General features: G+C 34.3%; 1 protein-coding gene across 1 annotated transcript in view; it reads right to left on the bottom strand.

Annotated features, from left to right (window-relative positions):
* Positions 1-8,246: 8,246 nt before the first annotated feature.
* LOC121415483 (semaphorin-1A-like) overlaps positions 8,247-15,256 on the bottom strand; it is a 33,374-nt gene continuing 26,364 nt past the window's right edge. The window contains exons 13-19 of the mRNA XM_041608684.1: positions 14,975-15,131; positions 13,460-13,527; positions 11,485-11,672; positions 10,894-10,925; positions 9,817-10,134; positions 9,299-9,375; positions 8,247-8,316 (exon numbers count right to left, since the gene is read on the bottom strand). Coding sequence (XP_041464618.1) covers positions 8,266-8,316; positions 9,299-9,375; positions 9,817-10,134; positions 10,894-10,925; positions 11,485-11,672; positions 13,460-13,527; positions 14,975-15,131 — 891 coding nt within the window. The 3' untranslated portion in view covers positions 8,247-8,265. The remainder of the gene's footprint in view (positions 8,317-9,298; positions 9,376-9,816; positions 10,135-10,893; positions 10,926-11,484; positions 11,673-13,459; positions 13,528-14,974; positions 15,132-15,256) is intronic.

Here is a 15,256-nt window from a genome sequence, read left to right as displayed (position 1 = left end):
GAACAATAATGATGAAAACTGACCATGATATATCTACACCACATTGATTGTCTTTCACAAGTAATGAATGAAAGTAGCAGCATTAAAGTCCAATCTAAATTTTAATCTTATCCGATGTGATCTAAAGTGAATGGAAATCACTCTTGACTTGCTTGATTTAATCATGCATAAAGTATTAACGTAGTAAGTATTAACAAAGTAATGCGGGCGCGTCGTGTATTGGTTCTGACTCTCGCCTTTCAAACAGAGGGTCGTGAGTTCGAATCCTAACCATGGCGTGTTTTCCTTCAGCAAGAAATTTATCTGCAATGTGCTGCACTCGACCCGGGAGAGGTGAGTGGGTACCCAGCAGGATTAATTCCTTGCATGCACTGAGCGCCGGTGACGGCAGCTCGAGCTAAAGCCGGGGTAATATCAGCGCTTTGTATCCTCAGGCAAAAGGCGCTTTATAAATACCGCTATTAATATTTTTATTAACATAATGAACAGTACCGTACTTTGTTTTAATATAAAATAGAGGGGGGGAGGGGGTTACCGGATATTCTTTTGTGACATTGGACGAACTCCTTTAAGGACTGTATATCATACATGATGTAATGTATTTCAAGATGTGATTCATCAGGAGAGCGTTTCATGAAAGGACTTGTCGGACATTTTATCCGACAAGTCCCATTTTATCCAACAGTTACTATAGTAACAGTACCTGTCAGCCAATCAGAATCGAGGAAAGATGTCAGATCTGACAACTTGTCAGACAAAAATGTTGAAACGGTCCCCTGGTTTTAATTGCTTTGGGAAGCTTTAGATTTCTCCTCCATGATCAGCCTTACTCTACATGAACAATAAGGGGAAAGTATCATGGGCTAGGTTGTGAAATATACAACTCCTTATTGTTAAAAAGAGAGTAAAATGCTGTCAAATATTGTTTTGTAATCATGTGATTTTGACATGTATGACTGTGAAATCTTTTAATTATATTTTGTCGAGGAAATTCATGCAACTTAAATCACTCATCAGCTGTTGTACGTATGCATGTTATCAAATAACAATGTTTTATTTTCTATGAATAAAAGGAATGAATAAAAACCACTCAGTTCAGTCCAATTTGTATTCATCAAGTTGTTTAGTGTAACTAAAGTACATTGAACCGAGTAGAAATTTGAAGTACTTCTTATTGCTGCTGGTGAAAAACAATGGAAATAAAACAATACTTCGAGAATTCTACCCTTGTATAGAGTGCTTGATGACCCCTATTTTTCTCTCTTCTTACTTCACTACATAAATTGCATGTCATAGTTTTTTTTAGCCATAGAACAGAAAACATTTCAGGAAGGCCTCACATATAAGGAGTAGATTGTAGATCTATGTACTTTATGGAATTGTCATTCTCGTCATATTTACACTAACCCCTGACTATCAAAAACATGCAAATCATTTCAGGAATTAAGAAATTGTCATCTTTGATCAGTGACCCTTCCAATGGTCACTCATTGAGGACGTACTAGTTTCTTAACTACATGATTATCTGACCCGAAAGACTACAAATAGAAGCAAAAGCTATTCATAATATCATATGCCTTTCTTTAATATTCATTCAAAACTGTTAGCATTGCACTGGCGTATGCATAAAAGAGTTAGCATTTATATCTGAAGAATATTTGAAGAACATAGTCACTCACACTGCATTGGAAGTATACACGTTCCTCGGTCTCTTATTATGAAAATAATGAATATTTATGAGTGCAATGGACAGAATACTTCATGAGGTGAAAGATAAAATGATCCATTCCACGAGGCATAGCCGAGTGGAATGGATCATTCATTTCATCTTTCACGGAATTACCGGTAAGTATTCGGTCCATTTCACAAATGAAGAGAAAAGCATTATTTGGTTTATATGACACCCCAAGATAGATTTTTTCATATAAAATTTTAGAATTTCGAAGCAAAAATACGCTCATGCGATGCGAGCTTGGTCTGTTGATTGTCGCGTACATACAACATGCACAACACGAGTGGTGCCTGCTACGTGGCCTGCAGTCTCTGTGCGTGCGTGAAATGGACAAAATTGTCTGGTTGATGATGTCATTGTAAATGGGCTGAATGATCGATACCAAACATTCAAATGATGATGATCTATCTAGGTGTCATATAATATTAAAATAATTGATACACATTTTCTTTCATAAAGGACAATTTAATAAAACCCTCCATAGGACTCTTGATCAAATTATACATCCATGTTTTTAAACCTGGTGTTCTGTGATGTCAAGGATAAAATCAACATCAATCTCAGTCAAAACTTTTACCTAACAGTTACAATTGATTTTAAGATATTCTTTTACATTGGCATAACGTAGCACAAGTTAGTAGTAAATAGCTGACATCTCAACAAATACTGAACAGCAAATGATTATTAATAGATCATTAAAAAACTTTTATGCATGTTATATACTCTCAAACAAGCCACAAGCTAGCTGCCAAGCTCGTCTCTAGCTTGTAGCATGCTTTCTACAATGTATATTCAATTCTTACATTAATGTTATGAAAATGGCTGCCTTTGCTTTGAAATCACTTGAGGCTTGCTTTGATTAAATTACATGGATATGGATAACTGACAGGGTTTGCATGAAATACTGCTTGGATTCTTTGGCTTTGTAATACACTATGTGCCACACATGGAGTGTGCATCAAAATGAAAGGATTCTCAAGTTAAGAGCCAATATTCAAAGATAATTCATTACTCTAATTTCAATTTGCCAGATTAAGAAACAGTAACTCTTCAGCATTTTATTGATGCCTTTCTTTTACCACTGACACTCAGATGAATACATCAAACAGACAACAGCTACAGAATCCATTTTTTGAAAGTTTTGGTAAAATCAGTGAAGTGAATAAAAGCTAGTTAGTTAGTATAAAACCAAACAATTCAGCTTTACTTTCATGAACAAAGACTAAAAAGGGCTTTTCAAAGTTCCTATGACCCTTGACAAAGAAAGGCATCAGTGAAAATTTCATCCCAGCATAGCTTAAGCTTGCCAGAACTTTACCTTTACTCGAGATTCTGGAAGAATGCTGATGATCCCAGCAGTCGTGCTTCCAGTTCAAGTCCTTCATCCTTCTTGTTAGTTAGGTATCTTCATAGCAGTGAGAACTGCTATGAAGTGCTCAGTGTAACTTGAGAAAATGGAATTCGAGCTGCGAATGGTGTTAGAGATACAAGTAATGTTGTATCTAGGAAAGTTGCTCTTTCATATTCTGGTCTATCTAATTCAATAATCTGATCTGATAAAATTGACCTGATTCAATAATCTGTAAACATTAACCCTTTAAATTTAGATGACCATTTTTTACACACAGTACAGTGTATAACAGGAATTGTATGTGCAATAAAAACAAATGGAAGATTTCTTTTTATAAGATTGGAAATCAATGTGAAATTACATAAACCAACAGGCAAGTATTTTGGGCCTGATAATGATTAAACGATTACTCCATCCATTTAAAATACCTAGTTATATCCTATTAAATCAAGGTTTCATGAGAGGTTAGCATGGTAGTTCATTCCCTTTTATAGGTATCTTTTGAGAAAATTCAAGCTATCATGACTCAATGCTATCCTGTCGAGATGTAAGTGTCAACATAATGATAAATAATTATCAAAATACTATGAAATATATCTATATTTTCTAATAAACATTTACATGTATATGTATGTACAGATTACTCATACAACATGATCATAACCATGAAAAACCTTTGGCCAATTTTGGATTCCTAAGACAACGGTGCAAGTTATTTTCAAGTCAATACAAAAAAGTTTCATTTGTCCCCCAATACACATTATATCAACAGTCTTCATCCTGCACATATTTCTTTTCTTTGTGTAGAGGTATGCTGCACTTAAAAAAACATATCATATCAACAGAATTTTAAATAATTTTCATATTTTTTGCTAAATCATATTTGCCAAAGTTATACATTCATCCTGCAGAGAGATATGTCTGACAATACTTCATATAATGTAAATTACCAATATATTTTACTCTTTTAAAGAAGGTTCTCTCTTATTTTTTTACTTCCTTTCATTAAATAGACAGCACTAATCACATTCTACTTATTTGGTTATGTTATGGTTTATCAAATTGTGTAAAAATTTACAAAGATGGTACAAAGATATGAAAAGACTGCCATAGATTGATGTGTGGATGCATACGTTTGGAAAGGGATAACATTGATATTCAATCATACTTCTGTAATCAGCCACTTCATGATATTCATATACATACCAATTTCAAACACTTCTATTTTAATGATTTTGGTAGAAATTCGATAAATTTGATTTCAATACAAACAGGTATGGAAAAATGATAATTAACCACATCATCATACAACTCCTATCAAAATAAGAGTTATTTGAATCTCTTCAAGAAAGCCGCTTATAAGGTATCCTAAACATTACTACAAATAGAAACAGTTTATTGACACGTTTTGAGCAGATATGGCACACATTATTTCCCTTTCACAAATTCTTAAACCTTTTGAATTTTCCCATGAGTTTCTACACTAAATTACATCAATATACGTACATGGATATGTACAAAAATGCAACTTATTGGCTACTAATGCTACTCTTTTGTGATGACACATTAAAACTACCATTATTACCATCATGATTATCTGTTAATGTTAGGAAGATCCACATACAATGTAAGCAAACAATAAGGAGAAGAACTTTGACCAATGCCACTTCAGTAATGAAAGGCACAATAAACACTCAACTTCATTATCATACGGATACAGGTATTAATATGTAACAATATATCAGCATGCATTTACTTAAATACTATGGCATGATTATTACTACTAGCACCAAGTTTGCAGTTAGTTTTTAAGATTAATAATCAATTTCTAATTCACAATCTACACTGTACAGTAATCAATAATTTATAACCAACACATAGGAGATGAAAATGCAGACAAAAAATTGAGTTGTCGCTCTCTTAAAATGCAGATACTACATTAATTAGGCATTTCCTAAACAAGCATAATTGTTAAACAAGTGAAAAAAAAAACAACTAAAAACACTAACATTATAATCTTCAAACATTTCTTTATGACCAAAATTTAGTGATGAATGTGCAATGGCCATCTCTTTTATTTGTATTATCAATGCCTGCAAGTGACAATCTATTTGTGATCTTAATCTATTTCTTTGAATTCACAATCTTACAAGTCATATCTTAATTAGCCATCGGTAGCAGAATATATACCACTGGCATTGCATAGAAAGGACCCATTCACACAAAGTAGATTCCAACAGACAAAGAGCATAAATACATATATAACTATCATATATTGGACACGTTAAGATATAGTAAACATACACTACAACATGCAGATCAACAATACAGAGTACAATTCTTACAAGTCATGATAAATCATAATATCATATTCCTATGTTTTTATGTACACTAAATTTTTATACCAGACTTTCATCTATCATTTTACTTCTATAAATATACTGACATACAAATTAAGCTGGTCCAAGCAATCAAGTAATGTTTGAGCATAGATTAGGGGAAGTCCCTTGAGACCAACGGGACTTCCCCTAACCTACAGGTGGTTGTTGTTGTTGTTGTTATTTTGAATAGGCAAACTAGTCACTTTTGACTATTGTTGCCTTGTAAATTTGCTTTCCTTTTTTTTTTCAAAATATAATAATTTCTTTGTTCAATCTATATCAGTTAGAAAAGTAAAAGAAAGAAAGGAAAGAAAAGTTCTTAGGAAATCGTGCAAGACCACCTCTCCTGCCCTGCATTAGTACATGTACATTATCCTGACAAGCCCGCTCGATGCGGTGTGCATTATCTCTCGTATTTGTACTTGAGACAGACAAGCATCAGGTAAAGCTAGGGTGTCACCAGTTGATGAATTCTGTGCACCTAGCCCCTGTAGGACAGGACAACAGTTTCCAGTCACATGGTATTATCTGACCAATCAGAATGCCCGCATTACTCAAGCTATCCAAGACTCTAATATTGACTTGATTGCCCGTATTCTGAAGTCGGGTTTAATTCAAACTCTGGTATAAAGTTGTGGTTTAACAATGGATAGCCAATAGTGAAAGAAATCTCTAAAAGTAAAGGAACGACCAATCAGCTCATTTGATTCTCAAATCATTTTTCACTATATGGGAAGGATAAATTAGATAATTGTCTTCACCAATAAAACATCAGGAAAGAGCACAGTGAACATGAGAATACCATGTAAAATTGTTTTGACATGTTTGGCTTCCCATAATTTTAGCCCTGAGTTAAACCATGGTCTAAGTTATACCCGACTTCAAAATATGGGCTATCAAAATTGCGATACTGACCCTTTCAAAATAACCATCTCTAGATCAATGTGAAATTGTGTATGGCACTCTGAGAACAACTCACAGATCAATTGAAAGCTAAAGAAAATCATACATACTGACAATAGCATAAAGTGTGTTCAAAAGACAAGGTTGAATCTAAATGCAAAAGTTACATGCTTCTCATGATCCATAAAAATAAATAACAGCATGATTACAATATTAAGTTTGGTCCATGAAAATTTTGACCACATTCACTGATTGTTTTTTCCAAGTCTATCAGGCCTTCCGGGTCCATAATGTTCTTCTTGTCAATGACAACAAAACTTTGATATGCACCAAGCACAATAAAAAAATACATACAGAATGTTACAGAAAAAACATAATCATAGAAAAAATATACATAATCATGAAAACACAGAAACACAATACAAATAATGGAACTTTTAACAAAGATGTTCATGATATCATCAGTCTAATAAATGCATGATATATTAACAAACTCTAAGAAACCCTGTGAAAAAAATAGTTTGGCATTCTATCACAAGTACAGGTGAAGCATTACAGTTTTACACACGATGATCATTATGTGTCAGTGATATACAGTCTCATAGCGATCATCTTCCTCACCAAACGTTGTTTTAGAAAAATAAGAGAATATGAATTGATTTAATACTACTTAATCTGGATTACCATTAACAAATTAGTTTTTCAGCCTTAAAACTGAAATCTATTTCATTTTGAAGGTTAGGAAATTTATCTGATTAATTCTTGGCTTGCGATAGTGAAATGCCCCCTCTTCTTGGAAGCAATTTCAATCATTCTGGACCTCAAGGTTAATTCATCCATATGCAATGTATTAGGATCTAGTGGAAAAGACTACACCAGGCTTTTTTTGACAATGCTAAATTATGACAGAAAACACACCCATCCCTCGAAAAAAAATACTGTGAGTACTACAGTATTTTGCAGTAATCTGTCCAAATTACCAAAAATAAGTATTCACAGGCGCAGTACTTCATTTTTTCTTACAAGAGATGTAAAGACATTAAATTCTTGTAAGTTTGAGCTGATAGATAATACATATAAATGCATTTTTTTGTCAATATTTGAACTCATCATCCTCGGCAAGAGTGCAACGAGTTGTTGAGTTACTATGGCAAAAAGTTATCTCAAGTTGTCACAGTGAGCGATAAACAACACAATATTGAAGGAAATAAATAACAAGTAGGTAATACTGTCAAAAACATGACAAGAAACATGGCAAGAAAAATAAATGTCATGATGAAAAGAAATGAAATCATAGTAAAGGAACGAAGCAAAACAATGCCAGAAGAACTAAACTATAATTGCGTAAATGTAGAAATAAATCTAAAATGGTGTGAATAGCGGTGGCCAGATTTATGTCAAACTCTCAGCAATCTCCCTTAACGCATCCCTCCATTTTGCCTAATGCAATACATCTCTCATCCTCAACCAAACCATCTTTAATAGTCTTCTTATCTTCCTTCCTCCATGGAAGCTGTCTCCTCCTCCGCACGGTGTCCACCTCCAATTCAACAACCCTTTCTAAAATGTGCTAGTCTCCTCTCCTCATCATCAAATAAACATAACTTTTGTGCATTTCAATCTCTTTATCAATACAAATGATATAAAACAAATTAAAATAAAGATAACTCTTTACAGTTGGTCTGAACAGAAACATAAACAAATGTTTTAACCTTAAGAAAATGCAGTATAAAAGTCTCTCTATTCTACATAAACGTAAACTACAAATAAATAAATGCACAGAACAGCTGAAGATATTTTCATTCATAGATAGAAGGTATGATGTTGCAGTTATCATTTCTAGTTCATTTACAAGTCATTTTGAAGTCCAATCCTGGGGCTCATACTGCTATGGCAATTCATGGGAAGCTGGCACAGTTAGCACAGTCAAATATCTCAGCATCACAACTCTGCAAAATAAGTTACACAAGACAAGAAACGATGATTGTATTCAAGAGTTATATAGCAATTAAAGTCGCCTTGTCCAACAAACAATTTCAAATGAGTTTCTGTGAGATTATTGGAATCTCTTGAAGCACAATATGCACCTCTACTCCCTGGGGAGGATTTTACACCACATATAGACTTCATCATGACATGTTGCTTTGGTAAACAAACCTTTTCTCTTTTCAGGAGAGCAAAAATTTCTTTGATGTGGATTTATTTACTTCCTGCTGAGCTTTGTGACATCGCTTTGTCATGGGATGTCTGAACATGCCTCGTTAACCTCATTAGTTAACAGAGTTTTAATGGAGCAATAAACAGAATGAAATATAACCATACAACAAAAGAATGCAGTAGGGAAGAGACGACTAGAATACAGAGAGGGAGAGAGAAGAGAGGAAGAGGAGAGAAAGAAGAGAGAGAGAGTGATCAAGAATGAGAGGGGAAGGATGAAAGGGGGGGGGGACAGATGGGAAGATAAACACTGATTACAATCAGCTCCATTTATAGCATAAATCCTAATATCAAATAATAATGCAAAACATTTATAGGGCGCTTAATACGGGCGTTTCTAAGCGCACTGTATTCTGAATTTAACTTTACATGGGTACAAAATAAATGAATAAATGGGCATATTAACAACCGGAAAAAAAGAAATATACTAACAGATTAAAACTGGTGTGCATCTCCAATGACCGACCCACAACTGGGATTCATTGATTGAAAAGGTATGTTTTGGGGAGAGCCTTAAACTGACTGACAGACTTGGCACTATATATATCAAATGATATATCAAGCATATATCATTTGATTAAACTCAATTTGCACTTGATTTGCATGCAATCGTAACTTCTTGCAACTTCATGTTAAGACTAATATGTGGTTAGGATACTTGTAATGCCCCATAAAAGAGAAAAGAATGGGGGGGTATATAGAAGATAGGCCTACCTTGCTCATAGTATTCTCTTGTTTCAGTTGTTGATGAAGGTTGTATCTTCTCTCTAGTGATCCTTGGGTGATGCAATCTACAGAGGAATAGGGAATGATAAGGTTAGTTTTTTGTTTTTTTTTCCTGTTTAATAGTGAGGGAGGTGGTGCTTGGGTTGGTTAACTACTTTGACATTTGGAATGAAAATGACTATATATCAATGTTATATGAAAAAAAACCATATGTAACATTTGTGTGAGCGAATTTGGTTAAAAATGGCTAAAATTAGTTACAAACATTGAGTCTTATATGCAAGTCTTGAACAAAGCCACTAGCTGTCAAGAACAATATGATTTCCATTCCTGTGAATACATGAGTGATTTACTTTATTAAAGTATCAAAGAATGCCATCTTCTTATACATTTTTCCTTGGATTTCCAACAAAGCTACCTTTCATTGACATGATAGCTTAGAGTTACCGAAAGCCAATATGTGGCATATTGTCTATTTATAATAAATGAACAATGCAACTTCTTACTCTGAATGTTAATAGTGGTTGCCTTTGTGACGCTATAAGCCTGTCCACCAATAGTGGTCCGAGCTGTGCATTCCATGGTCGTTGTATTCCCAGTGATAGCCGACTGGACGGTCAGAGCACTCAGCTTGTGGAGTGGGTAGTCATAAAGCTGATCTAAACTAATAAGATGACCCATGTCATCGATGGGTTGACCCCCGGCCATGGTCCAGTCGAGAGTAATTGGTTGACAGAATGGTGCAGTTTGGGCGTGGCAGACGAGCTGGATTATCTCATTCTCACATACTGTCATTGACTGACTTGGCTCTATGGTTACATAAACTGTAAAACAAATCACCACCTATACGTTAAAGCCATTCAATACATTTATGACATATGTAATTTACCAAAGATCCATTCATTATCAGATTAAATAAATAATACACAAATCTTTAACTCTCTATTGAATGATTTGAATAAGGATTTAATCCATACATTCAACTCCCATACCTTATGATTGAAAAAAAATTACCTGAAATTACATTGATCTAAGAACCATATTTGTGTAATTTTTATGTAATAGAGACATATAGAGATGATTTTTCTCAATAAATTATGATTTTGTAAAAAGAAAACACTATTGTATTTTGGTTGCAAAAACATACTAAATATGCCAAAAACGTAATAATTGGCAGGTCTGCTTTAAAGATAACAATTTACTCTTGACTTTGCAAAGGTTACATCTGGAGAGCAGTGCAAGTTTTCAGAAATACACATGTTCACTAAAAAGTACTTCATCAAAACACATTTAAATCAAACTTAATGTGATGAAGACATCTCATTGCATTGTTAAGAAATAATCAAACTTCTTGTCAATCACACCTACATTTTTTCCCTTGTTACTTCACATCCCAACTGCTGATGCCATCATAATTTTAGAATATTACAAATATTTACATTTACTAGATAACAGAGAAAAAAATTCAGGAAGGTGCCATATAGCATTCAGATATAAATATATTATAAAATGCTCTATAAAAAAATATCTTTAAATAAATAATTTCTATTTATACAAAGTGCTAAATATAAAAAAAGACTCACCATCAACCGGGTTCTCGCTACATGTCGTTTCACTGTAAATGAAAAAAAAATAAGCCAGGTAACATTAGCAATCCCATTTATACCTCTTCTGCATGTAATACAGAGTAGTACAGAGTAATCATGTCATACAATGGGTAAGATATCTTTAAGAACATCACACCTACAGTATATATTTGTCATTAATTCCAAGGGTTTGTCTTTGTGAAGTAAACACTTAATAATAATTCAAACCTCAACCAATATCTACAAAAAAAAATTAAAAACTTGTAGCAGGAGCACATGTACCACTGAAGATTGTCAAACAAACCATGTAATACAAGGGTTGGCAATTTAACGCCTATTTAAAAAAAATGGTGAGTGGTTTATGTGAAATAACATTTTACAGCAATTTTTATCAAAATATGCAGGTAATAATTGCAGTGCAAAACTGGAACTGCATACTCTGACGTAACAAACTTCATCTCAAAAGAAAAAAGGGCCATACATTGTAGATCGTCGTGGCAAACATTTCTCACAAGCAGAATATTTGTACAGCGGGGGACTTTTTGTGGTATAACAAAACCTGGAGAACAGATGACTCCTGATACATACCCATAGCTTTTACAGCAGCCCCCTTCCCATTGACAGTATCCATACATCAATTCAGAACATCTCCTTTCACAGCTAGTAGCACAGTTATGTAATGGTACCCTGTATACAGCATTATCAGATACAACTATGATGTGACGGTTTGTGCTTTCACCAGCCAGCTGTAGACCCACCACAGGTTGCTTGTTATCCTGTCAAAATGAATCAAAAAGAAGTAAAAAATCAGATGTGTTTGAATCCATTCTCCATGATAATAACTGAGAAATAATAATATGCATCATTCAATTAATTCCAGAGATTGTTTAATACAGTGCGTCCCAGAAAAAACGAAACTGAGATTTAGCGATGATTTATCCTTACTTAATCATCAATAAAATAGACAAATGACCTACCAACGTAAAGATTAGAATCCCCTCTTTCATCTCTTAATTTTATGAAATTATTGAAATTCAAGCCGTATTTCAAATGACCAGAACTGTGTTATTTCTCGACCATTTTCTTTTTGAAACTCAGATACAGCCCGCAAAGTGACTTTATGGTATCCCCTCTTCAAATGGTTTTTGCTCACTCATGCGTGAATAAAAAACAATCTAAGTAATATCAGATGAAAGATGAGATTCTAAGCTTTACATTGGTAGGTCATTTGTCTATTTTATTAATGATTAAGTTATGATAAATCATCGCTAAATCTCGGTTTCATTTTTTCTGGGACGCACTGTATATTATTGACTCCTTGCTGGCATAATGATTAAATGACCGATGGAATGATTTATTTTCAAGACTGTTTCATAATATTTCCATTGGATGACGTGCTGATTGAGTTTGTGATGGAATACTTGCATGAAAGGATGATGGAAGATTAAAGTAGAAATGTACATTTTTATGAAACACTCCCAGATCTCCATGGTAGCCTCAAAAACAAAAACTATCAACTGACTACTACTTTGAGCAACATCTGCCCTGATGCACAATCAATATTAGGTCACAAGGTTGATCACAGGAAATGCAATTATTTTAAATATTGCAACCGATTGCCTTACTGCTGCTTTGAATAGCAAATAGAGGCTCTATTTGTAACAACTATAATCACTTACAATTTTTAGATTAATATTTTCAATCTATTGCAACATAATTTCATGTAAAAAAATATTCTTTATTAAAGACACCTTATAAAAATTCAGAGATGTGTTTTTCCTGCAAAAATTCAGTAAATATCTTTTCATCAGTAATCATCACTTTCATCTAAGAAAAAGAAATGGGGGGGGGGGATGTAGCCAAGCTGTGAATCTCCTCATAGCAGGATTCAAATGTGTTATGTGACTTTCACAGTGTAGCTTTCCTGTAATCCCTAGTGGTGTATGTCTATGGTGAATGTGAAGAAAAGATTCTTGAAGGATTACCGTGTGAAAAACACATCTCTGAATTTTGGTAAGCTGCCAAATACCCCTTTCATAGTGAAGGCGAAGTGGAGTTTCTCCGCGTTGAGTCGATACACTTGTACTGCAGACCGACTTTAAACCCCCTTTCATATTGGAAGCACCGTAGCCATGTATCCGCAGTCGTTGCCATGGTTTCCAAGCGAGTTCGCACCATACGTGTGGCCGAATTCCCCAACGAGCGATTCGCGCCGAAATTTGTTTTGCAAATGCAGCTGCGCTAGATAGCGATGTGTCGATCGACAGGAAGTTACGCACGAGATCACAGCGATAAGCGCATACCGCATTTCCGGTGCGGAGTAACTCCGTTTGTAACCCTCTTCTCGAAGTGGGTTGAGTACTCCGCTTTGAATCCGTATCGAACTAATCTCAGAATTTTCATATTGCCCTCCAAAGTGGAGTAACTCCTCCTGGACTCCGGACTAACTCCACTTCGGCTCTCACTATGAAAGGGGTATATTACACCCAGGTTAGGGTGATAACAATAATTTGATTTGCTTATACAGCACTTATCCTTTACTTTATCAGTCACATGTGCTTACCGTCACAGTTACTTCATAAACTTTGAATTCAGTGCCATTATAATACGCTTTCAGTACAGAGCCAGATTCTAATAGGAAATAAAGAAAGAAGAGTATAAAGACAAGCAGAATATTAATCAAAAGAAACAATAAAGGATACCAACTTACACATTTTTATTTTAGCGATTCACTTAATGGTTCATTTGTATTTGAAGGTAAAAAGGAAAATCCTCTTTTTCATAACTTGCATGTAAGCACATTGAATATAAATCTGAATTATGTTCTATGGTTAATACAGCTTCATTCAAACAAACTGCATAATCATGAAATATAAGTAAACTGAATTACAAAGAATTTGTAAACAAATTTTGTTCCAGTATAGATTTAACATCTGGAGATTTATTTGTTGATCAAAAGATACATGGACTGTGGGTTAATGTATCACTTTCAAAATCAAAGCTGTGTAATGTATGGGGAAATGTTTAGTTCCTTCTCAATTATTGTTTTCATATACTGATTTATTTAATGTTAGGGTGGCTGTCAAGACTAACCCTCTAGTGTTCATACTGCAGCCATATCTTATTTTTAACCATGTAATTTTATCTATATCTTTTTATCATTGTATTTTAATAACCATATTTTTACCTGCTGATGTAACTTTATCAAATATAGAATGGAATTAAATCATATTGAAGAAATTTATCCGCACTATGCTGCACTCAACTCGGGAGAGGTGAATGGGTACCAAGCTGGATGAATTCCTTGAATGTGCCACGCATTGGAAACAGCAGCTCATGCTACTTACAGTGTAATATAACTATTCAATAGGCAACTACATCAGCTGTGATTTATAAATTCTTTATAGGCCCCCTATCATTTATTTTTCCTGACAAAAGGTCAATATAGTACAATCAAACATATAATAAAAGATTAAGGTCCAATTTTTATCTTGACCTTGAAAAATATATATAATTATCACCCGTATCAGACATCTGAGCTGGTCATTTACAAAACCGTATTGCCCTACATTTTCTGAATATCGGGAAGGGTAGGTATATTGTTTGTATTTTCCTCGGTCTCAATGCGCGTATTTACTTTGCATGCAGAGACGAAGCAAAATATACCTTTGTATTTTCCCTGGTCTCACATCCGGGAATTTGTGGATGCGTATAAAGAGATACGCTTCATAAGGATCTACGCACCAACAATATACGTCATAATAAAGACAACGCTGGATCCGAGCGCTTGCAAGTACGTCATAATGGTAAAGTGAAGAGCCTAGACCGATATTAACATGACACAATAGAACTCTATTTTTAAAAGAAATATCCCCATTATTATGATTTTTGCTCTAGAAATCTGATTTGGATGATAATAAAAATATTGACTAGCTCTTCTTTCGGGGAACATCAAATATATTGCCCTTAAATGACCCATATTGCCCTCATCTAAAGACTCAAGCCAATATGATTCATTTGCTGGCAATATATTTGATGTTCCCCTCAAGGCTAGTCAATATTATATAAATATACCTACCTGTTCCAATATAGTATATGTTTCCAGCAGGTAGTGAATCCATAACGATGGAAGTAAACCGAGCGTAATCAACTATGAATAAAGGAATACTAGAAGCATCATCCTGCATCAATGGATATTGTCTGATGTATCTAATGTCTTGAGTTGGATTATTGCACTGTGAGAAAAATAAAGGGAGGAGGGAGGGGAAGGAACAGAGAGGTTCAGTGAAAGGAAGGGGTGGGGTTAGACAAGGGAAGAAGAGAAAAAGAGAAATTAGAAGAAATAGAAAAAGGAAGAGAG

Source organism: Lytechinus variegatus, chromosome 5, assembly GCF_018143015.1.
Source record: "Lytechinus variegatus isolate NC3 chromosome 5, Lvar_3.0, whole genome shotgun sequence".
NCBI lineage: Eukaryota > Metazoa > Echinodermata > Echinoidea > Temnopleuroida > Toxopneustidae > Lytechinus > Lytechinus variegatus.
The sequence above is the reverse complement of the archived record's forward strand: the minus strand, read 5'-3'. Positions and strand labels throughout refer to the sequence as shown.